This window comes from Sus scrofa, chromosome 1, assembly GCF_054392235.1.
Source record: "Sus scrofa isolate SSC_HxYL_T2T_F1_AM1 chromosome 1, Sscrofa_HxYL_maternal_Yorkshire_Landrace_v2.0, whole genome shotgun sequence".
NCBI classification, from domain to species: Eukaryota; Metazoa; Chordata; class Mammalia; order Artiodactyla; family Suidae; genus Sus; species Sus scrofa.
In genome coordinates, this window is record NC_139383.1 from 109,917,006 (window position 1) to 109,943,911 (window position 26,906).

Below are 26,906 nucleotides of genomic sequence, written 5' to 3' on the forward strand. Positions count from 1 at the left end.
CCTCTTTATTTTTTATTGCCTTAGAACTGGTTTGTATGGATGCTGGTAACACTTATAAGAAGAAACTTACAGCTTTGGAAATGTAGATTTATTTGGGGGGGGGGGCACGTATCCAGCGTTTAAAACTGGATTAAATAGGCTGTTGGCTCTTTGAATTTGAACTGCTATTTATGACTGAAAGTAGCCTAAACAATATGATAGGGGAACATAAAACATAAAAAGGAAGAATAATGTTTAAATTGGTTAAAAACTGGCTATTTTGGAAGAAAATCTCACAGAACCTGTTGAAATATATATAACCTATGTTTGATAATTTAGAATCATGTGTAATGTTTAAAAACACCAAAATTCTAATTTTTCTTCATTTCAGCCTAACTTGTTTTTACGAATGACATAAGACTGCATTCTGTATTAATTTTTTTTTTCAGTTTTACATTTTGAGTAAATAAAACAAGGCTACTTTATATGCCAATCACAGATGTTCTAATCCTATTTTTAAGTGTTTTGAGGTGGGGAAATGGAATAAATGGGGGAAGGGGATGTTTTTTGTTTTGTTTTTGTATAATATTTGAGAATATTTAACAGAAATCTGTTAAAACTTTTAGCTTTTTCTTAGAATATGTTAATGAAATTTTCTTCAGGAACTAATTAACTCACAGAGAAATTCTGACAAAACAGCCACTATCGTCTTAGAAAGGTGTGCCATTATTCTGGAGGGAAATTAGTGGCTTAGCACCTCTTTTTTTGGAGAATTTTAGAAATGGGTCAGAAATATCATCTAACCTTAAGATTTAGGAAGAGCATGAACGTCTGCTTGTTTTTATTCTCTACTTCTCTTCTGTGTGAATAATAATAAAGGAAGACTCTAGTGCCTTTGATACTTGTTAAGGGTTAATTGGTTTCTGAGAACAGGAGGTTAGTGGTAGAAGCTGTTGTGGTCTGCAAAGGCCAATTTTAAGATTGATTGGGAAGTTCCATGGTGGCTCAGGGGATTAAGGATCCTGCATTGTCATTGCTGTGGTTTGAGTTGCTGCTCTGGCATGGGTTCAATTCCCTGGCCCTGAACAAAACAAAACAAAACAAAAAAAGATTGATTGAGTAAAGCCCAGCTTCTTCAACCACACGAACATTGATATGTCACCTCTTTTCCTTGAAAATAAAAACTCTTCAGATCTTCACCATTTTCCATATGTTTTTGGAGAATGAAAGCTTTTTGCTCAGTGAGTGTTAGGGATTGGGTGACTGTAGTAATAACTATATCAGAATCTCCCTTGGAGGTGGTTGTGACAGGATCCAGTTCTGAAGACTCTTTCTTTTACATTGCTCTCTGTCCTAAAGTACTGCTGTTAGGTGTACCTGTTATTGATGGGCTTGTGTGGGTTGATAGCCTCTTTTTAGTTGCTTTGCGCCTAACAGTATTCAGCCTTATGGATCCCCCTAGTGGTAGTTATGTAAAAGCTGGCTTTAGTGGCTTCTTTCTTCAGAAAACAGGTAGTTCTCACAAGATGCCCCTCTAGATTTGGACAGAGAAATATGGTAGCTAAAAGTTACGAAAATGGGACCATTTCTTCACTTTTGAGTTGGAATCTTTGTTGTAATCATTTCCAGCCTGGCTCACCTCCTTTATGAAACTTTTCATGACCACATTGACTTGTGTGTTCATTTTAACAAATATTTAATGAGCATGTATTGCCTGGTACTGTGTTAGTTTCCAGTGACAGTAGGATAAATAAAGTATGTTTTTTTTCTACTCAAGGGAGCTCATAGTCTAGTGAAGGAAAGGAAAGGTAAATAAGACAGTGACAGTGCCATCAGACAAGCTCTGTGACCTGCTTGCTGGTTGTGATAAAGAGCAGAGACCCAGGATGAGCTCAGTGTCTTCAGCTTTTCTGTCCCCATTTACTCCTCATAGAACATTTTACAATCACTGCATACATGTATTACTGCTCTAAAGGTTAAATCAAAATAGCTAACACTTTCTAAGTACTCATTTTGTGTCAGTGATTTATAAATATTATGTTGTCATTCTCATAATACTCCTACATGGTAGGTGGCATTATCCACATTTTATCAGATGTAGAGACTGGTGTCTGGAGAGGTCAAAGAACTTGTCCAAGATTAGAAAGCTAGGATAAACTGGAGTAATGTGTGCTCACTGTTAGATATTTAACAATAGACAAATATTATAAAAGACTGTAAACTCCATGGGGGCAGTGGTTTTTCTTTTGTTTATTGATTTATCCCAAGTGCTAGAACAGTACCTGGAACATAGGTGCTCAATAAATATTTTTTCAGTGAATTAATTTGTTGAATGCTAGTCCATAAAGAGAAATACTTAATAGGTTGGTATCTGTTTTCTGGACTTTAAAAATATATACTATATGTTTTTTTAATTTTATTTTTTTGAATAGGCAATACATGGTCCATAAATCAAAATACTATAAAAAGGTATACAGTGAAAAGAAGTGCTCCCACCCCTGCCCCCATTCCCCCCTACCTCAGGTAATCACTTTTATTAGTTTCTGGTGTTTCCTTCCAGGGTTTCTTTATGCAGAAATACATGTATTACTTCCCTTCTTTCTTACACAAAAAGCATATTGGGCACTGTTCTGGACCTTGCTTTTTTACTTTCAGTATATGATTTTTTTAAACATGCATATGATCTTAGTGTACAATAGTGTTTTGTAACCTTTTTTTCTCTTGGCAAAAATGTATTGCAAACGTCTATCCTTGTTGATACTCCGTTTTACCTAAGAAACGTATATTTTAGTTATTTGATTAAAGAGACCTGTACACTAGTAGGAGTCCCAAACTTGCATTTGGGAAGGTTTAGCCAGTATATTAGGCAAGAAAAAGTTATGAGGCATAACTCTTTATTTTTTGTCTTTTTGTCTCTTTTTAGGGCCACACCTACGGCATATGGAGCTTCCCAGGCTAGGGGTCTAATCGGAGCTATAGCTGCTGGCCTATACCACAGCCACAGCAATGCTAGATCCAAGTCCCGTCTGTGATCTACACCACAGCTCATGGCAACACCGGATCCTTAACAACTGAGTGAGGCCAGGGATCAAACCCACAACCTCATGGATACCAGTCAGCTTTGTTTCTGCTGTGCCACGATGGGAGCTCCTATGAGGCATAACTCTTTAAGAGCAGAATTCATTCAGTTGTTATGATTACACATTAAGCCACAGGGTCAACTGGAAAGCAAAAACATGAGTATAATAAGTTGACTAGCTATTGAGTTCCCTGGTGGCTCAGCAGGTTAAGGATCTACTGTTGTCACTTATATGGCACAGGTTTGGTCCCTGGCGCTTAGGAACTTACACATGCAGCAAGTGTGGCCAAAAAAAAAAAGTTGACTATCTGTATCCTCAAATCAATAACTTTCTCCTTATGTACTAGAAATACCAATGTCTTGGTAAAAAGATCCCAGTCACTATAAACAACAAAAACCCTAAAATTTCCAGAAATTAAATAGTGATGTCAGGATCAATATGCAGAAAATCATAGGACTTTATTGAAGAGTATAATTTAAAAAAAATTAAATACAGCCATACTCACTTTATGTCCCAAATGATTTTTTCTTTGCATTTTTATAATTTGGCCAACATTAGTGATTGAGTAGATAGATCCAGCTTTTTTTTACTGACACATGATATCTTAAGCTCCTATTGGTTATCTTTGGTTTCCATAGAATTTTCTAAAGAGAAACTCTTTAGAGTGGAATTTATGATCTTAAAAATATCAATATCTTCATTACTTTTGATTCATGAAAAAGTCCTTTAAGAGATTATATGTAGGAGTTCCCATCGTGGTGCAGTGGTTAACGAATCCGACTAGGAACCATGAGGTTGCGGGTTCGGTCCCTGCCCCTGCTCAGTGGGTTAACGATCCGGCGTTGCCGTGAGCTGTGGTGTAGGTTGCAGACGTGGCTCGGATCCCGCGTTGCTGTGGCTCTGGCGTAGGCCAGTGGCTACAGCTCCGATTCGACCCCTAGCCTGGGAACCTCCATATGCTGCGGGAGCGGCCCAAGAAATAGCAAAAAGACGAAAAAAAAAAAAGAGATTATATGTAGAAATCTGAATAACAGATTATTCTTACCTCTTTGAAATAGTCTCAGTTTAATAATAAAAAAAAAAAAAATAGCCCTGTAACTAACGGGCATTTATTTATGTGTAATAGAGTTTTTCAAAGATTGACCTAGGGAAAGTTACGGGGCACTATAAGGGGCACTATATGCTGATTGCTAATGGAAAAGACAATGTCTTTTTGTGGTCTATTAATTGCTTTAAAAAGAGGACCTAGTATTAGAGTTCAGTGGTTTGTAAAATTCTGGGGTAATGTTAGTTCAGACACAGTAAAGGGTTGTAAACCTCAAACTGTACCCTAAAAAGAAATGGGGAGGTTATGGGCAGAGACGCATTGATATTATAAATGCAGTTTCAGTTTTCTTTTTTTCCTCATGACAAAACCAACTAATTGTTCCCTGGTTTGTTCAAGGAAAGGTATTATATCAGCTAGCGTCTAGCTTTGCTTATTAAGGTGTAACTACACAGGTGAGAGATGTTTTACTGAGTTTTTTCACACTACGCTTTATCAAACACTGTTATTTGGATTGAGTTTCTAGAAATTTCTCTTTGACTCACCTTTTGGAATTTTTCTTGTTCTAATGTTTTAAGGGACATTCAGTATGCTTCACATTCAAAAATATGTTACTTAATAATTGTAGATCCCGGAATTGGATAGCTGTCAGAGCCCACTCATATTGCAAGTAGCAAAAATATAAAGAGTAATTACTTTATCTCAATTTGGTCATCTTAGCTAGGTAAACTTTTCCCAAAGCCATTTAATTCTTGTCTACTTTATATTATGTATTTAAGATGATTATTACTTACAAATTATTATAAGAATACCAAGAAACTAAAGAATACCTTTTCAGGACCATTGCCGGAGGTGGGCAATGTTTCAAGGAATCTGTCAGATTGATCTGATGCCATTATCTCTGGATAAATAACTTTGTTGTGATAAAATAGTATGCTTTTAAGATAGTTTGAGAAAATTCTGAGACTTATTTATACTATAGTTGATTTTATGTGTTATATTACTTAAAAGACTTTTCTTTTGTAATAGAAATTTGTAAGATACTAAAATATGTTTATTTTTCCGTTATAGCTCCATCAGGTATGTTGGTGAAGGATGAATATGTTCATGACTTTGAGGGTCAGCCATCATTAGCCACTGAAGGGCATTCAATTCAAACCATCCAGCATCCACCAAGTAATCGTGCATCGACGGAGACATACAGCACCCCAGCTCTGTTAGCTCCATCTGAGTCTAATGCGACCAGCACCACCAACTTTCCCAACATTCCTGTGGCTTCCACAAGTGAGTTGTAGAGTCACATGTAGTCAGCAAGATGAATTTTCCTAACCATTGAGTGTTTATAGGTAGTCACTTGGAGGAAGTAAGTGTAAATTAAAAGTACTGTGATAGCTTTCATAGGTAAACAAGTGTTAAATAGGTTTTTTCAGTTGTCCTGGAAAAAAATGGTGTTTATAATTCATTTAAATGTTCTTATGTTGGTGTGTAGTCACTTGGAATTTAAATAATGATTTAAATTAATGGTCTAATTAATACTTTATTTATTATATGCAGAAGTCTCTTGAGCTTTCAGATACATTTTAGGAGAGAAATATTTAAGTTGTCAAAAGTAGTTTTGGACCAAGATGTTTAGAAAAATCTGTGTTAACGGAATTGCAACTTTCCTCTAATCAGTGTTTTTATTTTGCTTTATCTGACAGAATATTACTATTATAGTCATCTCAGTCTCTCATTGTGCAAACTTAGAAAAAGGGATCTGGACAAATTTGTTTATAAAACACAACCCTCAAGGTAGATGTTAAATATGTTAGTTTTGAAATAAAGCCAAATTCTACCTATCTCCCCCCACACCAAAAAGTCTGTTTTTAGGAGTTCTCATCGTGGCTCAGTGGAAATGAACCTGACTGGTATCCATGAGGATGTGGGTTCAATCCCTGGCCCCTGCTCAGTGGGTTAAGGATCTGCTTTGCCATGAGCTGAGGTGTAGGTAGCAGACATGGCTCAGATCTGGCATTGCTGTCTCTGTGGTGTAGACTGGCAGCTAGCCTGGGAACTTCCATATGCCGTACCTGCAGCCCTAAAAACAACAACAGCAAAAAAGTCTATTTTCAAAAGGTTCTTCGCATTATAGAGATACCCACCTTCCCTGCCATGTCATGGAGATAGAGGCCTCTTAGGTTCAGCCTCTTTTTTTTTTTAAATTAATCACAGAAAAGGATCTTGGTATTTGTATGGTGTTATTTGCACCTAGTTGCTAAGGAGATTATCAAAGCCCACGTCAGCAGTAAATTGTTGGACTGATACTTTGTTAGTTGATATCAAAAGAAGCATCATTCTCTTAACTTTAGTATCAGGTCAGATTCAACAAAGAAATTTGATCTTTGGAATAAATGGAAGACTGATTTCTAAAATTCAGTTTTTAGTTTTCCCCTCTTTAATTCATTTTACCTCTGCAAATAATGTCTTTTATCTCTTCAAACAGCATGAGATGACAGTCTGACTATGGATAGCATATTCTAAGTGGGTCATGTAGGTTAAACACATACTTTAGAACCTGAACCTTTAATCACTTGGTGTTTCTGTTATCTATTCTTTATTTACTAATGTGGGAATGTAGTTGACAAACAGTGGGTGGAGAGGGAGAGTTAAAAAAGAAGGTGCACTATAGCCACATGAGCATGGATAGTGCCACTTACCTCTGTTGATACTACCTGGAGATTGAATTAGTGTGCCTCTGTTGCTGCTTACTAAAATGACCTCATTTTTTTGTTTTTTGGTGTTTTTTTTTTTTTGTCTTTTTGCCTTTTCTTGAGCCGCTCCCGTGGCATATGGAGGTTCCCAGTCTAGGGGTCCAGTCGGAGCTGTAGCCACCGGCCTACACCACAGCCACAGCAATGCGGGATCCGAGCCACGTCTGCGGCCCACACCACAGCTCACGGCAATGCCGGATCCTTAACCCACTGAGCAAGGCCAGGGATTGAACCCGCAACCTCGTGGTTCCTAGTTGGATTCGTTAACCACTGCGCCACGACGGAAACTCCTAAAGTGACTTCATTTTAACTGTTATTGTTATGTTCCTTGGGGTTGAGATTGAAGACAGAAAATGCTGTATGAATGAATTGAGGATAATTTTATCTTGGTTTTTTTTTTTGGATATATGTTCACAATGAGTTGTGATTACTATAAGTTGTAAAATTTGTTGTGGAATGTTCCCTTAGATCTCAAAAAGTATATTGATAAAATCAGAAGAAAGAAATGAAATTGGACCAAAATAGGGAAATTGGAAGACTGCTTTGCATGAGCTCATTTGGTTGTTTAATTTCATGTACTTGGAATTGTGTAATGGAAATAATTGAGGACAGGTAACTGCAGTGGGCTTTATGTTCATTTGGTGCCTGAATATTTTCAGGGTTTATTTCTAAATACTGTAGTAAGTTAAAATAATATCTCCTGTTTAGTGACAATTTTTATGAGATAGCTAAGAGTATGTAGTATGCACAGTTGTTAAAAGCAAGAATAAAAATGTAATTAATCTTTAAAGATAACCTGCAAAAATTTGGGGGGAATGAGTAGGATGGGAGTTTGCCGTAAACATCATCTTTAAAAAGAAATAATTTGGAGAGTATTGAAATTAGTCTCTTGAGTTTTTACTTTTATAATCTTAGCCTTAAGGAAATGTGATTTGTAGAGAAAAAAATGTTCCTTTTCCTTGATACTTTGAGCTGTCTGTTGCATATGTGAGCAGTGGTGTCATTTACTTTATTCTGTCTGATTATACTCCCATTTAAATGAAAAAAGATTGAGGTAATGCTAGTAATATATAACAATTATGGAATTCCAGTGCTTTCCAAGTGAGCTGAGCAGATGACTTAATTAATACCTACTTGAAGAAATGAAGCCTTTTCCACACAAAAAGTAAAGCCTTAAAAATGTAAACAATATCATAGAATGGTTTTGAATGGAATAGTTAGTTCTCCTGGTATATTACATACAAATAATTTCCTATAAATTCAGGGCAACTGATTTCCTGTAAATCCAGGAATATTATATGTTCTTAGAGGCAATTTTTGATATTTATTTATTTATTTATTTATTTTTGCACTTTTTTTAAGGGCTGCATCTGCAGCATATGGAGGTTCTGAGGTTCTGAGGCTGGGGGTCTAATCGGAGCTACAACTGCTGGCCTATGCCACAGCTGCAGCAATTCCAGTTCCAAGCCACGTCTGTGACCTATACCACAACTTACGGCAATGCGATCCTCAACCCAATGAGCAAGAACAGGGATTGAACCTGCAACCTCATGGTTCCTAGTTGGATTTGTTTCCACTGCACCATGATGGGAACTCCCAGAAATTGTTGATTTTTAAAAGTACCTGAAATAATTTCAAAATTAGACTGATAGGTTTTTTTAAAATTTTTATTTTTTTGGTTTGGGTTTTTTTGAGCTACTGTATTAATTGGACAGTGGAGCTTTTTTTTTTTTTTTTTTCCTTGTTTTCTTTTTTAACTTTCTCACCTTACTCATCACATTCCATTTAAAAGATTTGCCTGCTCTGTGTTTCTTTTACCAAACCCTAGCATTCTGCCATTACCAGTACCAGGGCTGATATATATAATGAACTGTCCCATTTTCAACATTTTCTTGAGCCTGGACTTTTGGAGTCCTAATCAGAAAGGTCCAGAGCTTTCTGGATGAAGTGCCCAAGGGTGAGCTGATGAGCTTCTGAAGAAGCTATTATGATATGTTAGACCTTTAGTGGGATTTTGCTGGCATTTGAAGAATATTTGTGAGGAAATGGGCCATTAAAATTAGCTAAATATTACTTAAAGATAGAATAATTTTGAACTACTTTGTTAAGTTTTGCTTTTATAGATAACTTTAGGGTTTTTTATTTGATAGGCCATGGGTGAGTTACATTTTTTGCTCATCTTTATAATTACGACTATCAGATATAACTGATCCTTCATTTCCTGTCTAAAACCATAGGATTGCATCTATAAATGTACCATATTAATGTTTTCTTGTTCCTCTAGGTCAGCCTGCCAGTATACTAGCAGGCAGCCATAGTGAAGGATTGTTGCAGATAGCTTCAGGGCCTCAGCCAGGACAGCAGCAGAATGGATTTACTGGTCAGCCAGCTACTTACCACCATAGTATGTACATGCTTTTTAAAGTCTTTTAAGTAGTTAAGAAAAAAAATAGGCAGATTTTATAAAAGCAAATTAATCCATGTGGGCCTTAATTTTTAGACAGCACTACCACCTGGACTGGAAGTAGGACTGCACCATACCCACCTAATTTGCCTCACCACCAAAACGGCCATCTTCAGCACCACCCACCTATGCCGCCCCATCCCGGACATTACTGTAAGCTCTTGTTTTTGTTGTAAGGGCCTTTTCTTTTTGAGAACTTTGTTTTCTTTCTTTCTTTTTTTTTTTTAATATTTTTACATCTTTTATTCATCTTACAATTTAGTTTTGTTAAATGATTAGTGCTTTTCAGTATTTTTTGTAAACAGTATTTTTCATAGTTATGTTATCATACCTTTGTTTTAGAGAATTGCTATTTATGAAATACTTTCCTTTGCTTGCTGATGTTTCATTATCTCCACATGGATTGCCATTCATTTGTTTGTTTGCTTTGTGTATATTCTTAGATCTCATGTTTATCTGTACATCCACCCTAACTGGATTGAAACTCCTTGAGTGTTAATAAGATCTCAAGGTTTCCCTTGCCATAGTATTCAGCATACCATAGACGCTCAGATGTGGAATCTGTCATTACTCCTCTGTGCAGGCTTGATTGTGAGGGATGCCCTACTGATAAGTATACCTTGTAGTTTCAAGCAGAATAGGAACATTGTTCATTTGGCTTAGTAAAATGAAGAGTGTAAATCTTTCATATATATTAAATTCCTTTTCCTCCATTGTAAGAATAATAGCACCAAGGGAAACTTGGAAAATACACAAAATAGTAAACAAAATAAAAGTTACCCAGAATTCTAGTACCCAGAGATAGCCACTTCCAATATTTTTTTCACATTTTTCCTTCCAGTCATATAAATGGGTATATATGTATATATAAATTTGGGGGGAAGAAGAGATCATACTGTGTATATGTTGTTGTATCCTGCTATTTTACAGTTATGTTACTATTTTTCCATGTCTGAGAGAATGTAATTTTTAATGGCTGCCTGTGCCAGCATAGTTGTTAAGGGTGCTGAGTTTGGACCCTTAACTGGCTATGTGACAATTAGCAAGTTATATAACCTTCCTAAACCTTAAGGGTAATAATAGTAATATCTATCTCAAGGGATGCTGTACGAAGTAAATGTAATAATTCATGTGAAGTGTTGAGCACAATGTCTTAACACATTATAATCTCTCAATTATGTTAGCTACTGTTCCATTATGTAAATATTCCTAATTTGGTAACTCATGAATACTTATTTTAAAGTGGACCTAACAGTTTGAATTAGTATTATATATTACATTATGTTATATTACATGTTACGTAAATAATTCACTTATAATTTACATTAAGTTTTGCACGTGCAACTGTTGTAAATTGTTTAACAGCACTTGGCATATAGCACTATAATGTTAGCTGTTAACTGTCTGCAAAAGTAATTCAAGAGTATTTACTTTTTATAATTATAAAGTATATTAAGCTGTTATGTTTTTGAATGTTGCATAAGTTTGATCTAAACAATTTCTACAGTATGATTAAGATTTATTAAAAGTTTTAGCATTGGAAAACTTTTAATAAATAAAAATGGATTTTTATTGTCTTTTCTTTAGGGCCAGTTCACAATGAGCTTGCATTCCAGCCTCCAATTTCTAATCATCCTGGTAAGTACATTTCAAAATTTATTCCCTGTATATAACTTTTCTTTGTGGTAATTGAAACATACATACACACAGAAGTTTTAATACAATTGCAGGGTAATTTAACTTTTTAGATAAGTATAATATTCATTATGACATTACTTAATAGCTTACAAGTAAACAATATAGTCACACATAAACTGTCTATATTTGATTCTTTTTCATTGTCTCTGAAAGAAAAGATAAGAACTATATTTTCAGCTGAAATATAAAGCACCAATATGCCGGTTTTAAACTCGTTTAATACATAAATATGCAGTAGATGAAAACTAGCTTTCAAGATAGAATAGCTGTAAAACTTTAGCTTAAAAAGCTGGAGAAGAATCTGAAGTAGATGCGGAACAGAAAAATAATTCACTGTATCTGTCTTAGAAGATAGATTCAGGAATCTCTGGTTAACTGGAATTGAGAAACTATTTGCATTATGTTCAAAGAGCAGATTAAATAGCTAGGTGGATTTAAACTATAGAAGTAATAAAACAAAATTTGGAAATAAAAGAAAATATTGAAGGTTTCTCAACAGAAACATAGGATTTTGACCTATTTTTCTTCCCACCATCCTTTTATATCTGTTTTTCTTAGCTTAAAAATATGTAAACATGTAATTTCAATTCATCACTTTAATAGCCCCCCAATTAAAAAAATTGTTGGAGTTCCCGTTGTGGCACAGTGGAACCGACTAGAAACCATGAGGTTGTGGGTTTGATCCCTGGGCTTGCTCAGTAGGTCAAGGATCTGGCATTGCTGTGAGCTGTGGTGTAGGTCACAGACGTGGCTTGGATCCCGCATTGCTATGACTGTGGCGTAGCCTGGCAGCTGTAGCTCTGATTTGACCCCTAGCCTGGGAACTTCATATGCCACAGGTGGGGCCCCCAAAAGGAAAAAATAAAAAAAATAAAAAAGCATCGAGGGTAAGATCTTTATGCTTACAGTAATTCTCATATTTCAGCTTAGGCCAGATTGCTTTAGTGATCAGTCGTATCAGAGTGTGAGAACTGGTTTCACCATGCTCACCAGCAGTATATATGGTACTTTAACTTTTGCTGATTTGGGAGGCAAGTATTTGTTTTGATAAGGAGAAAAATGATTCTGTGGGACAGAAACATTTTGTTTTTACAATACGTGTATATGAGTTAAATTATTCTTTTTAGGGGGATTTTCTGTATGTTATTTGCATATTTTTGTGGTTTTAAACATTTTTTGTTGGTCTTGCTGAGTAATGTAACAAACTGAAAGTACATAAAACAAGTATACATACAATATAATCAATAACATCAAAGCCAACACCTGCATAACCACCATTCAGACTTATAATTAAAACTTTGCAGCATCCCTGGAAACTTTTCTACTCCATGTATTTTGTCCCAATCAAAAACTTTTCTTCTCCTCCCTCAGAGGTAACCACTATCTTGCTTTTTATGGATTTTGTTGTTTTGTTCTTTGAAAATGATGAGTACATCCGAAACAATCAGTTTAGTAGTTTGGTTTTATTGTTTTTTGAAATTATATAAATGAAATTGTTATCACAATCTTAATTTCTGTTAATAAATATTGTGATGGGGGAAATCTTAGAGTCTTAAGAATGAATTTTATTGGCTTCAAGGCAGCATCATTGAGAGTCAGTAGGGGCCCCTGGCAAATTCAAGGTGGGGCTCAGTGTTCTTCTGGTTTGGTAGAAGGTGGTCTACAGGAATGAGAATAATCAGGGCTCAGAAGGAAGTCCTAACCTGGATGAATTGGTGGAGTGGGTTTGGGAATGGTGGCATTTAGCTAATTATTTGGACTCAAGTTTGGATTTACTTTTTTCTGTGGTAGAACTGATGTTGATACCTAATAGCTCCTCCTGGTTAGGGAGTAGCATTAATTAATTATGAGGATAAGTATCTGTAGCACTTTGCATTGACATTAAAGCCTTTGTCTTTGAGTAGAATGGGAAGTGATTTAATGCTGGAGACCTTTGTCCAAGTGACTGTAGGAGGGGATCAGCTCTGTGCATATACCTTTAACAGAGTCAGCTTTTTGGAACCCAGATGGATGTGAATTCTGGCTGTTAATACTGATGGGCCCCAGGAGTTTTACCTCATGACTGTTCTTCATTTCTTCTCTTGTACAGTTAAGAGTATGTTCTAACTGAACTCCCTAATAGGACAGCTTCCAGTCATGGTGCCCTGCTTCCCACCTTTTATTCTCTGCTGCTCCTCAGTATTTCTTCTAAAATTTGAATATAGTTACGTTATTTTTCTGTTAAAGAACTTGCATTGATTTCCATACTTTTGTTTAGCCTATTTGGTTAAAGTTCTAATTCCTTAGCTGAGCAGAAAAGAGTCTAATCCTGGACCCTGCATATTCCTCTAGCCTCATCTCTTCATTCTTTAACCATCTTAAACTGCCTACCCAAGCCTGTTCAACTATAGCATCACTTTCTGCTTTTTTTTTTTTTTTGGCACATGGTGTTTTCTGCCAGATGTGTCACATGCTCTGTATTACTTATCTGTTTCTTCAGGCTCTAAGTTTCATGAGATTGCAATCAAGTTGTTGGCTCAGGCTGCCATCATCTGAAAGCTTTTCTGGGATTGGAGAATTCACTTTCAGGATGGCTTATCCACATACCTGTCAACTTAGTGTTATTATTGGCAGGAAGCGCCAGTTCTCTCTGCATGGACCTCCTAGTAGAGTTTTTTGAGTGTCTTCATATGAAGCTTGCTTTCTCCAAAGTTGAGTGATCAGGAGAAAGCAAGGCAGAGCCCTGGGGTCTTTTAAGACTTAACATCTTAAGTCACATCTTTATTTTTGCAAAATCCTATTTTATGGAGAGGAGACCGTACACGGATGTGAATATGAGGAGGTGAGAATCTTTGGGGCCTGATGCCCATACCTTCCACCCCTATCCTCTTTTTACAATCCAGCCCAAGTATACTACTGTGGTAAAGTCTTTCCTAATCCCTTGTGTCCTCTCCTGTCTAAATCCTAGTTAGTTGTTTACATATTTACTATCCTTGCTTTATGAATGAATAGAAGAGGAAACCAAAGTAAAAATACTTTGTATTAGGTGTGTGGTTAATGCAGCCCCTTAAGGTTTGATTAAGAAATGCTGGAGTTCCCTGGTGGCCTAGCAGTTAAGGACTTGTCACTGCTGTGGCTCAAATGCAATTCCTGACTAGGGAACTTGTGCTGGCCACAGGCATAGCCAAATAAAAAAAAAAAAAAAAGAGTTAACTAAAATACTCTGCTACTGACCTAGGACTATTTTAGACAGGATATATACATATATCTATGAGTATGTAAATTTTTTTTTTTTTTTTTTTTTTTGTCTTTTCTACAGCTGCACTCATTGCACATGGAGGTTCCCAGGCTAGGGGTCTAATCGAAACTGTAGCTGCTGGCCTATGCCACAGCCACAGCAATGTGGGATCTGAGCTGCGTCTGCAGACTACACCACAGCTCATGGCAACGCTGGATCCTTAACCCTCTGAGCAAGTCCAGGGATCAAACCCACAACCTCATGGTTCCTAGTCAGATTCGTTAACCACTGAGCCAGGATGGGAATTCCTATGAGTATGTAAAACTTTTAATAACTAGAAGTCATCAATAATATATATCTATTTTGAGGAAGTATTTTTTAATATAGTTGCGTATATGCCCCAGGAAATATAGATAATATAATTTGTTGGAAATGAAAATAATCAGTATACAGAGTTCCTTTTGTGGCTCAGTAGGTTAAGAACCCGACTAGTATCCATGAGGATTTGGGTTTGATCCCTGACTGAAAATTCAAGTGAAGTTTTCTCAGTGACTCAGGTTGTGTTGTGGTCCTTTTGAACTACCCACCATTTAAGAGAGTTCCTTTAGGTGTTCATAAAATATTTTCATAGGGCATCTCATTCAGATCTAAATAATAAAATAAATAATTTGTAATGAGTCATTTAGATATATTGCCAAATTTTTAACTTTTCTTGAATGATTTTGTTTCACAAATTAAAGATAATATCTCGGAGACTTATATTTCTAATATAATAGAACAAGTTTTTTGATAAAGCTGTTTTGTAATACATTTCCCCAATACAAAAAATACTTAGCTGAGTTTTTACATTCTTAAAAAAGATTCATGTTGTTAACTCATTTAAAATCTTTCCTTTGGTAAGTGATGAGCAGCCCATAGATTTCATGAGACCAATTCAACCTCACTAATTTAAAGAACAAGAAACTAAAAATAGCAGTGTCAGCAAAAACAATCCCATTCCTTTTCCAATAAGTTGAGACATTAAAAAAGCTCTCTTGTAACTGATCTGTCTTGCTGTTGATCCTGGTTTGGAGAAGCTGCAGACTGGTCACTTACATGGCATATAGTCGTTGGAGCAAAAGAGCAAAGAGAGATCCACAAAGGCTTAGTGAGTGTTTCCTATTATCTTCTGTTTTAAAAATAAGAATGTTCCCTCCTGGCCGTATAGCAGACTCAGAATGGACTAGAAAAGTTTTTCATGTGGTATTTTGTATCCCAATACCACCAAATTCTCTGGATTACCTCTTAGGTTACCTCTAGCCCCCTCTTTCCTCACAGATAGTAACCCTCTTCCTCCTGCTTTCCTGGGCCTTATTAATCGTTAATTCGATGGTTGTTTTTCATCTCTGGTCTGTGGTGCAGCTCTGATGCCAGTTTTAATTTTCGAAGCTGCAGAGATGCAGCTTTATGTAACCATCATTGTTATATGTTGTCTGAAATATTAGGCAAACAAAAACCTCTTTGGTGGGAGTTCCCATTGTGGCTCAGCAGAAACGAATCTGACCAGTATCCATGAGGACACAGGTTTGATCCCTGGCCTCCCTCAGTGGGTTAAGGATCTGGCATTGCCATGAGCTGTGGTGTAGGTTTCAGACTCGGCTTGGATCTGGTATTGCTGTGGCTGTGGCGTAGTCTGGCAGCTGCAGCTCTGATTCAGCCCCTAGCCTGGAAATCTCTGTATGCCATGAGTACGGCCCTAAAAAAAACCCCAAAAAACCTCTTTGGTGACTGGGAAATAATAAAGTAAGGTTAAGTGTAGTTGTGATGTTGTAGTTTATAGTGATAAAAGTATATTTTTCTTATTTAAACATGAATATTATCAACTCCCTTTTCCCCCTCAGTTGATTCTCATGGATAAAAGATTGCTTGCCGTTGAACTTTACTTCTAGTGTTTTCCACTATGAACTAGGAAATGTATGTACCTAGACCTCATTTTTTTTTAACCAGCATTGAAAACATTCAGGAGTTCCCTTTGTGGTGCAGCAGAAACGAATATGACTAGGAGCCATAAGGTTGTGGGTTCGATCCCTGGCCTCGCTCCGTGGATTCAGGATCCAGCGTTGCCGTGAGCTGTGGTGTGGGTCGCAGACATGGCTCCGATCCCACGTTGCTGTGGCTGTGGCGTAGGCCAGAGGCTACAGCTCTGAATAGATTCCTAACCTGGGAACTTCCACATGCCGCAGGTGCGGCCCTAAAAGACAAAAAGACAAAAAAAAAAGAAAAAAGAAAAAAAAATTCATGACTTTAGGGTATTAAAGAGCATTTTTAAAAGTGCTGTTACTAGAGTTCCCATAGTGGCTCAGTGGTTAACGAACCTGACTAGTATACATGAGGATGCAGGTTCAATCCCTGGCCTCGTTCAGTGGGTTAAGGATCCGGCGTTGCCATGACCTGTGGTATAGGTCGAAGATGTAGCTCGGATCCGGAGTTGCTATGGCTGTGGTGTAGGCCGGCAGCTAAAGCTCTGATTCAACCCCTAGCCTGGGAACCTCCACATGCCATGAGTGTGTCCCTAAGACAAAAGACAAAAAAAAAAAAAAAAAAAAAAAAAAAAATTAAAAATAAACTACATTCATTAATAAATGTGGTGAACTTAAAAAAAAAAAGTGCTGTTACTGTTTTTTACTGCCAAAACATTGGGTAATTGTTGTCTTGGACAGCCGCTTTAGTTATAATTTCAACCAGTATACCTGCCTGTTACGTTTGCTGAAGCTTCTTTTCCGTAGCATGTGATGCCTTTAATAAAGAATTTTACTGTAAGGAACAGCTTCATAAATATTTCAAAACCAGCATTTTAAGAAGACTAGTATATCACTAGTTTCTGTAATAATAAAAAAATATTTAAAGAAGTTTTGTTATTAGTTGATTGTTCTGTGTGGCAAAATATTTAAGTTTTTGAACCACCCAGTCTTAATATGGTCTGTCTTATTAATACTTCTTAGGAGTTCCTGTTGTGGCGCAGCAGAAACAAATCCAGCTAGTAACTATGAGGTTGCGGGTTCGTCCCTGACCTCTCTCAGTGGGTTAAGGATCTGGCGTTGGCCATGAACTGTGGTGGCTGTGGTGTAGTAGGTTGCAGATGCAGCTCAGATCCCATGTTGCTGTGGCTGTGGCGCAGGCCAGCAGCTGCAGCTCTGATTCAACCCCTAGCCTGGAAACCTCCGTGTGCTGTGGATTCAGCTTTAAAAAGACCCCCCCCCCAAAAAAAGGAAAAAAAAATACTTTTATGTATATAAAAAAATTATAAACACTTTCCTGGAATGTGTATTAGGATCGTTGTGTTCTAAAAAAAAAATGTTCAAACTACATAGATAATACTACGAGCAGTCAGATGAAACAGCCTGGTAAAATTATTCTAATTACTTGTGTTCTTTTTTTTTGAAAGTAAAAATTTTATTCCGATTGATTTCTCAATGTGTAGTTCAATATAATGCCAGTTTTTAATGGCAGAGATTTGGTTCCACTGAAACTCCATGATGCTACAGAGAGCTACTACTTTTTCCAAGAAGTAGGTAAACAGCTGAAAACAGAAAGTACAGCTTTCTACCAGGATGGTAACTTACTAAACTGCAGACGTACTAGGTCTGCAACTTTTTTTTTTTTTTTTTTTTTTTTTTTGTCTTTTTGCTATTTCTTGGGCCGCTCCCGCAGCATATGGAGGTTCCCAGGCTAGGGGTCGAATCGGAGCTGTAGCCACCAGTCTACGCCAGAGCCACAGCAACGCGGGATCCGAGCCGCGTCTGCAACCTACACCACAGCTCACGGCAACGCCGGATCGTTAACCCACTGAGCAAGGGCAGGGACCGAACCCGCAACCTCATGGTTCCTAGTCGGATTCGTTAACCACTGCACCACGACGGGAACTCCGGTCTGCAACTTTTATAGTAAAAATGGTGTAAACATTAGCTCGTGACAAAGTGAGAAGTGGGGAGCAAGATATGAATCTCAAAAAAGGAGTCATACACATTCTGTAAAGACAACAAAAACCCAAATAGAACTATAAATATTTTAAAGGATAATTATAGAAAAGGGAACCAGATATTTTATTCAAATGTTTTTTAGAGCTTTTCTGTAGAGATACAAATATAGATATATTTATTTATCCAAAAATGTGTTTTATACAAATAAATATTTTTCAATTAAAGATGGGACCAAAGCTGTTGCTATAACATAAAGCAGTGTCTTTTTTTGTAAGACTCTCTACCTGAGTTTTCAGTTTAAGATTAATGCATTAAATGTTTTCCAGGAGTTCCCATTGTGGTGCAGTGGAAATGAATCCGACTAGTATCCATGAGGATTCAGGTTCGGTCCCTGGCCTCGATCAGTGGGTTAAGAATCTGGTGTTGCCGTGAGCTGTCATGTAGGTCACAGACACACTCACATCCTACATGGCTGTGGCTGTGGCTGGTGGCTACAGGCTACAGCTGTGATTCAACCCCTATGCTGCGAGTGTGGCCTTAAAAAGCAAAAAAAAGTTTTCCAAATATGATTACCTAACATCCTTTAGATAAATATAAATCAAGTAGGCATTTTTAAAAAGGTGTTCAGGTTAAACAGTATTTTTCTAAGACGCTGTGCATGTCAAACTTACGACAAACCTGATTAAGAGTCATTATTAATAAGTGTATCAAAAAGGGCTATGGTCATATTTTCTTCTTTATAGTAAATATTTAATATTCTGATTTATAGTTTACAGGTGTTGAAAATGCGTAAGATTTTACTTCACACATGCTTTTCTGTTAATATAAAATATTTTGATTCAACATATAAATATGGCAGTAAATCTCCATACGTTGTAACCAAAAGTATGTTTTTTTCCTCTTAAAAAATGGGGATGTAACATACTTGTGTTCCTTAAATTCCCTGTTGATTGGGTACTTTTCAGGTAAAAACCAAATTCCAGATTTTCAAAATGACGTTAGAGTTTCAAGAATGCTAGATACTGGAGTTCCTGCTGTGGCACAGTGGGTTAAGGATCTGATGTTGCTGCTAGTGTAGGTTGCAGCTGCAGCTCAGATTTAATCCCTGGCCCGGGAACTTCCATATGCTGCTGGTGTAGCGCCATCCCCCCCCCCCCCCAAAAAGCTACATACTAAGCTGAAGAATAGAATACAAGGAAATGCCTACTTTATAATGCATTGTCATTTTAATAAAAATTTTTTGGGTGCTTTCCTTTATACCTTCAATCTTTAGGAGAACCTTTGCCATATGGAATGAAAGTGAAAGGCTTATGTCTTTCTCACATGAGTGGCTGTCTCTCCCATTTATCTCCTATAGCTCCTGAGTATTGGTGTTCCATTGCCTACTTTGAAATGGATGTTCAAGTAGGAGAGACGTTTAAGGTTCCTTCAAGCTGTCCTATTGTTACTGTCGATGGATATGTAGACCCTTCTGGAGGAGATCGCTTTTGCTTGGGTCAACTCTCCAATGTCCACAGGACAGAAGCCATTGAGAGAGCAAGGTATTGATTGGACAGTTATTAGTTATTTTAAAAATTGAGCATAGTACATTATCTTTTATTCAGAGTTATATTTTTCAATGTAAATTATGTTTTTAAATATAGATTGAAAAAAGATTATCTTGAAAACTCAGAATTTGTAAGCATTTTAATTGTAGATGTTTATTATTTAGAATATGATAAAATACGGTCTTTTTTCAAGTTAATGAGTTTTCTGTGTTTTGAATAGTTTTTGTTTCCTCTGTATATTTCTACAAATTTATTCAAATAGCATAAAGACATGTTTCTGCAAGTATTATTTATAATGGAAGACTGATAATAAAAGGGAAATAGTTACATAAATCTTAAACTTTCATTTTTCACAGTCATTAAAATATTAGTTAAATGTTATATAATCAAATATAAACATAAGATGAAGTATTACAGGAAAATATACACAATTTTAGGTACTGTGTCATCTCATCTCTTTAAGGAAATGTATGTGTATGCATACACACATAATCTTGGCTCTATTACTAGCTGTGTGACATTGGCAAATTATGTACTCTCCAAGCCAGTGCTATCTAATAGAATTATCTGCAGTGAAGGAAATGATTTATATCTGTGCTATCCAGTATAACAGCTATTAGCCACATGTAGCTATTGAGCACTTCAAATTTGGTTCATGTGATTAACTGAATTTTTTTTACAAGTTTTTTTAACTGAATTTTTAAATCAATTTTAATTGAATTGTGAGGGGTAAGTGAGAATGTATGTTACATGTTCCTGACGCATAATGAGCATTATATGCATGCTTATCATTATTATATATATAAATAAGATATTTTTAAAAAGAAACATAAAAATATTAACAGTGGCTGTCTTTTGGTTTTGGTATTATGTAATGTCATTTATTCTTTAAATTTTTTCACTATTGGATATACTATATAATCTGAGCCAAAATTTATTTTTAAAGTACTTATCAAAATGAAATGTGATTCCTTTTTCCTTTCTAAGGTTGCACATAGGCAAAGGTGTGCAGCTGGAATGTAAAGGTGAAGGTGATGTTTGGGTCAGGTGCCTTAGTGACCATGCAGTCTTTGTACAGAGCTACTACTTAGACAGAGAAGCTGGGCGTGCACCTGGAGATGCTGTTCATAAGATTTATCCAAGTGCATATATAAAGGTTAGTTGCAATTTTATTTTAGACTTGGGAAGCTCTATTTGTTGTTTAAAGATGTGAAATGGAGGTGGGCAAGAGTGTAAAAATATTTTTTGGGTATTAAATGATCAGAAATTATGTTTGTATAGAAAATATATTTACTGCAGACTTATATTGGCATGATTGATTACCTAATTTTGTGGTTGCATTTATCCCTGTTGTTTTATTGGGAAATTTGTTAAATGTTTTAGAGTAACATACGGGCTCTTGAGAATATTGAGTGAATTCCAAACTTGTATTCCTTTGATATAAAATATGTAAACATTAGGGTCTGGAATTTCATCTTAGCCAATCTTCAGAATTTTATGGAAGGGAATTCTAAAAGTAATAGCTTTTCAAATTAAGAACTGAGAAATGAAAAATTCTCCAGCACCAGGCTTTTAAAGATTATTTTGTACATTAAATGAGTTTTATTTACTATATCATTTTGCAAATTAAGCCTGAGGTATTTTTCATTAATTATATGTTCAGCCTATTTCAGTTTTAGTTTAAAACATACAACATTTTTGAAAGAGATAGTTGTAATTAGACAGCCTAAATATTTCTAATTTCAGTTTTGTTTTGTTTTTTAATAATAAGGGCCACAGAATTGCCTCTTTTTTTGTTGTTGTTGGCCATACCCATGACCTGCAGAAGTTCCTAGGCCAGGGGTCAAAACACCACAGTAGTAACTGGATGCTGGATCCTTAACCCACTGTGCCACCAAGGAAGTCCTCTAATTTTGGATTTTTCACAGTCATCCTAAATATCTTTATTGTTAACTACTGTTAATGGAATTAGCTTTACTTCATCACTTGTGCCCAGGAAATTGCTTAGCACACAAATACAACTGTCTTTATTTGTGTTTTCCAATTTTTCCACAAGGAATTTTAGTTGTTTGTGCTTTGTTATTATTTTTAAATGGTGCTGGATTTCCTTATATGCTGCGTACACTTCTTGGCATGTTTGTCTCAAGAGAATTCATTTTATTTTTTATTTTTTCCTCCCTGTCATTGCTTCTCCCTGTAACTAAGGCCGGTTTTGCCTTAGTCTGGCACCTTAGGAGCCACATTCTTATGTTTAGGAGGTAGAGGAATTTTGTCCCTAGAGGAAATTGAGATCCAATTCCCAGGTATGCTCAGGGCTTAATTCCTTTCGCATAGATTTCTCTGATGCTTACCTGTCCCATGGACAAGAATTTTATTCTTAGATGCATTTCTGAATTGTCAAACTGTTTTACCAGCACTTGACTCATGGGTAGGTATAGCCCTCAGAGAGCCTGTCCATTCCCTCTTTCCATATCAACCCTGAGAAGTCAAATTCCTGTTCTCTATACCTTAACTTTTTGGTGCTGGTACCCCAAGTACCTTCTGTCTTTAGTCCCTGCTCTCCACTATGGATTTTGTTTATCCATCATCAGTTGATGGACATCTGGGTTGTTTCTACTTTTTGGCTATTATGAAAAATGCTGCTATAAACATTCATGTACAAGTTTTTAGGTAGATGTATTTTTTTCATTTTCTGGATATATACCTAGGACTGGAGTTGCTGGATCATAAGATAATGCTATGTTTAACTTTTTGAGGGACTGCCAGACTGTTTTCCAAAATGGCAGTTCCATTTTATATTTCTACCAGGTATATATATACATATATTTCTACAACACATACACACACACACACACACAGATATATATAGAGAGAGGGTGTTTTAATTTTTCTTTTCTTTTTTTTTTTTTTTTTGTCTTTTGCTGTTTCTTGGGCCGCTCTCATGGCATATGGAGGTTCCCAGGCTAGGGGTCAAATCGGAGCTGTAGCCTCCGGCCTATGCCAGAGGCAGAGCAACGCGGGATCCGAGCCACGTCTGCAACCTACACCACAGCTCACGGCAACGCCGGATCGTTAACCCACTGAGCAAGGGCAGGGATCGAACCCGCAACCTCATGGTTCCTAGTCGGATTTGTTAACCACTGCGCCACAACGGGAACTCCTAATTTTTCTATATTCTCATCAGCACTTGCTTTTGTCCGTCTTGTGGAAATGAAGTGGTATCTATCTCATTATGTGTTTGATTTGCGTTTCCCTAATGGTGAATAATGTTTAACTTCTTTTCATGTGTTTACTGGCCATTTGTATATCTTTGGAGAAATGTCTATTCAGACCTTTTGCCCATGTTTTTAATTGGGTGTTTTTGTCTTTTTATTGTTGTAAGACTTCATTATATGTCAGTCCTTTATCAGATACATGATTTGCAAATATTTTCTTCCATTCTTTGGCTTGTCTTTCACTTTTTTCATTATAGTGATTTACAGCTCCGAAGTTTTTAATTTTGATGTAGTCTATTTGGTTGCTTGTGCTTTTGGTGTCATATCTAAGAAACCATTGCCTTATCTGAGGTTATGAAGATTTACTCCTGTGTATTTTTCTAAGGATTTTATAGTTTTTGCTCTTACATTTAGGTCTATTTTAAGTTAATTTTTGTGTATGGTATAAGGAAAGGATCCTTTTTGTTCTTTTGCATAACCAGTTGTTCCAGCAACCATTTGTTCAAAAGACTGTTCTTTCCCTTCTTGAATTATCTTGACACTCTTGTTGAAATTTAGTTGCCTTTAAATGGTAAAGGTTTATTTCTTGACCATTGGTTCTGTTTTGTTGATCTATATATCTGTCCTTGTGACAGTACTACCCTCTCTTGATTACTGTAGCTTCCTATAGAAGTTTTGAAATTGGAGAGTATGAGCTCTCCAGCATAGTTATTTTTCAGGATTATTTTGGCTATTGCTAGCCCCTTGGGTTTCCACATAAATTTTATGATTGGCTTGGAAGATACGTGCTTTTAATAGTTTTTTCTAGCCTTTTCATGTGTTTGGAGAGGAGAGAGAAGGTGATTATACACATATCCATCTTGACTGGAAGTCTCTTGTGCAATTTGAAGTGAATGGACAGAGGACTTGAGTGTTGAATATATACTTTGTGCCAGACTGTAGATTTAAAATTTCCAGATATGGGGTATTATTTAAAATATTTAAGCTTAAAAAATGTGAGATCTTATATGATTAATTTTGAGAATTGTCAAATAATGTACTTTCTCTATTTTAGTACAAATGGTTCTTAAAAAGTCCCTATGGTATGAGTCTTGTCATCACTTGATAAGCCACCATCATGAGTAGATTTTTATAGTAATCTTCAGACTTTTGCCATGAACAATAAATAACTGTCTTGTCTGACATTTTAGTGAAGTAAAAAACATCCTGTTTTTTGTTGTATTAACACAGATTTAAAAATAATTATTTCTGTTTACTAAGTATGTTATTCTTCAAAAGTCTTCCTATTATGCAGAAAGAGTTGCAAGTATATCCTATATCTAACCATTGGCATTTTCTTCATTTACTAATTTTTTGGGTGGCAGTAACTAAAGATCTGTGTATTCCTATTTAGATTACCATATAGATTCTCACCAGAGATGTCATTCCTAGGGTATATTGTGTGCAGATAATATGAACCCCTGGAAGGAATGCCCATACGTTGGGGAATCCACATGAAGGAATATACTCCAACGCTCAACGCACATACATACACACAAACACATTTTTCCCTTTTTAATTAAAATGAGGAAAACATAGGCTTGGAGAGCCATTCTTTAATTTTGTAAATCAAGAAGCTAGGACTAAATTTTTTTTTCTTCTCCAATAATGTTTTTTTTTCCCCCTGCTGTTCTCATGACATAGCGGTCATCTTATATTTAAAGAAAATTATGCATTTTACAAACTTTAAGTGGAGCAAATATTTGAATTCTAAGTGGCATTGCTCTTTGCTTTCACAAATAAGATCTGTTTTTTGTTGCTTAAGCCCCTAGACACAAGTTTTTTAACAGCTTTATTGAGATACTGAGATATAAATCACCCATTAAAAGGGTACAATTTAGTGGGTTTTTTTAGTATGTTTAGAGTTGTGCAACCATCACCACAATCAATTTTAGAACATTTTCATCATCTAGAAAGAAACCTCGTACACTTTAGCTATTATCCTCCAAACCCCCATTTCCCCGAGCCCTAGACAACCACTAATCTGCTTTTTCTCTCTATAGATTTGCCTACTTATCACAATTTGTATAAATGGAATCATATCATGTGGTCTTCTGTTGCTTCTTTCACTAAACATAGTGCTTTCAAGCTTCATCCATAGAGCGTATATCTGTACTTCCTTTTAGGGCTGAATGATATTCCATATATCACATTTTGTTTATCTGTTCATTAGTTGATGGACATACGTATTTCTGCTTTTTGGCCATGTTGTGAATAATACTCTGTAAATGTTCTTGTACAAGTTTTTATGTGAACACATGTCTTCATTTCTCTGGAATGTATACCCAGGAGTGGAACTGCAGGATTATAAAGTAACTCTATGTGTAACTTTTTAAATGACAACCAAACTTTTCCACAGTGGCTGTACCATTGTATATTACCAGTAGCACTGTATGACGGTTCTGACTTCTCTACAGGCCCATGAGTGTTTATTATCTGTCTTTTCCTTTTTTTTTTAATTTTTTTTTTGTCTTTTTGCCTTTTCTAGGGCCGCTCCTGCGGCATATGGAGGTTCCCAGGCTAGGGGTCGAATTGGAGCTACAGCTGCCAGCCTATGCCAGAGGCACAGCAACACAGGATCCGAGCCTCGTCTGCAACCTACACCACAGCTCACAGCAACGCTGGATCCTTAACCCACTGAGCAAGGCCAGGGATCGAACCCACAATCTCATGGTTCCTAATCAGATTCATTAACCACTGAGCCACAATGGGAACTCCTGTCTTTTCCATTTTAACCATCCTGGTGGGTATGAAGTGGCATCTCATTGTGGTAGGTTTTGATTTGCATTTCTTTGATGATGTTGAGTCAGGTTTGTTTTGAATACTTACATGTTAGGGACGGGGCAGTCAGGGCTTCTAAACCACAGTTGTGCTGGGTTGAAGGCTATTACGATCCCCACTTAAATGTATTACCAATTACTATATAGCATGATTTTTACCTCCAGGTCAGTAGCAAGTCCTTAATGCAGTCTTGCCCAGTATACCAACACAATCATCTATTTCCCTTTCCAGGTTACTATTTCTTGGTTTTGATTCAGAATGCTATAATAAAGCCTTACAAAAGAAAACTGCCAAAATTTGACTCCAGGTTAAAAGAGAATATCCTGAAGATGTTGACAGTGATCTTTATAAAACACTCACTATCGTTAAGTAATACATTTGTAATAAATTTATGTGAGAGTAACCACAGGAAATACAGTTAAATGAAAGCAGAGGTAAATTGTTGAATAGCTCAGGGGATGATGATCAGAAATAGCTTCTTTTTAATTTTTTTTTTTTTTTTTTTTTTTTTTTTTTGTCTTTTTAGGGCCATATCTTTGGCATATGAAAGTTTCCAAGCTGGGGGTCAAATTGGAGCTGTAGCTGCCGGCCTACACCGTAGCCACAGCAACAAGGGATCCAAGCCACACCTGCGACCTATACTACAGCAACACTGGAACCTTAACCCACCGAGCAGGGCCAGGGGTTGACCCTGTGTCCTCATGGATTCTAATTGGGTTTGTTACTGCTGAGCCATAATGGAAACTCCCTTTTTTTTTTAAGTTAGAAAAATTTTTTGACATATAGTTGATTTCAATGTTGTGTTAATGTCTGCTCTACAGCAAAGTCATTTAGATAGACATATATATTCTTTTTCATAGTCTTTTCTATCATAGTTTATATTAGGATATTGAATATAGTTTCCTGTGTTATACAGTAGGACCTTGTTGTTTATCCATTTTATATATATATAATAGTTTGTATGTGCTAATCATATACGCTCAATCCTTCTTACTTTCACCCCTTCTCCATCTTGGCAGCCACAGGTCTGTTCTCTATATCTGTGAGTCCGTTTCTGTTTCATAGATATGTTCATTTGTGTCATTTTAGATTCCATATGTAAGTGATATTGTATGATATTTTTCATTTTATG

The 26,906-nt window shown here is 36.3% G+C and overlaps 1 protein-coding gene and 1 long non-coding RNA gene across 7 annotated transcripts in view; one reads left to right on the forward strand and one right to left on the reverse strand.

The window, feature by feature from the left end:
• SMAD4 (SMAD family member 4) overlaps window positions 1–26,906 on the forward strand; it is a 651,075-nt gene that overhangs the window by 615,325 nt on the left and 8,844 nt on the right. For 4 of the 6 annotated variants that reach the window (XR_014836516.1, XR_014836515.1, NM_214072.1 and 1 more), the window contains 6 exon segments: window positions 5,176–5,388; window positions 9,139–9,258; window positions 9,355–9,471; window positions 10,906–10,956; window positions 19,550–19,733; window positions 20,727–20,895. Coding sequence is in view for 4 of the 6 variants with exons in the window: in NM_214072.1 (NP_999237.1) it covers window positions 5,176–5,388; window positions 9,139–9,258; window positions 9,355–9,471; window positions 10,906–10,956; window positions 19,550–19,733; window positions 20,727–20,895 (854 nt within the window). In the remaining 2 variants the exon portion in view is untranslated. 6 annotated transcript variants of the gene reach the window in all.
• LOC146406293 (uncharacterized) lies at window positions 106–4,750 on the reverse strand. The gene is made up of 2 exons (XR_014808981.1): window positions 3,995–4,750; window positions 106–2,910 (listed from the first exon to the last, which is right to left on the reverse strand). It is a non-coding gene; the product is annotated as an uncharacterized LOC146406293 (long non-coding RNA).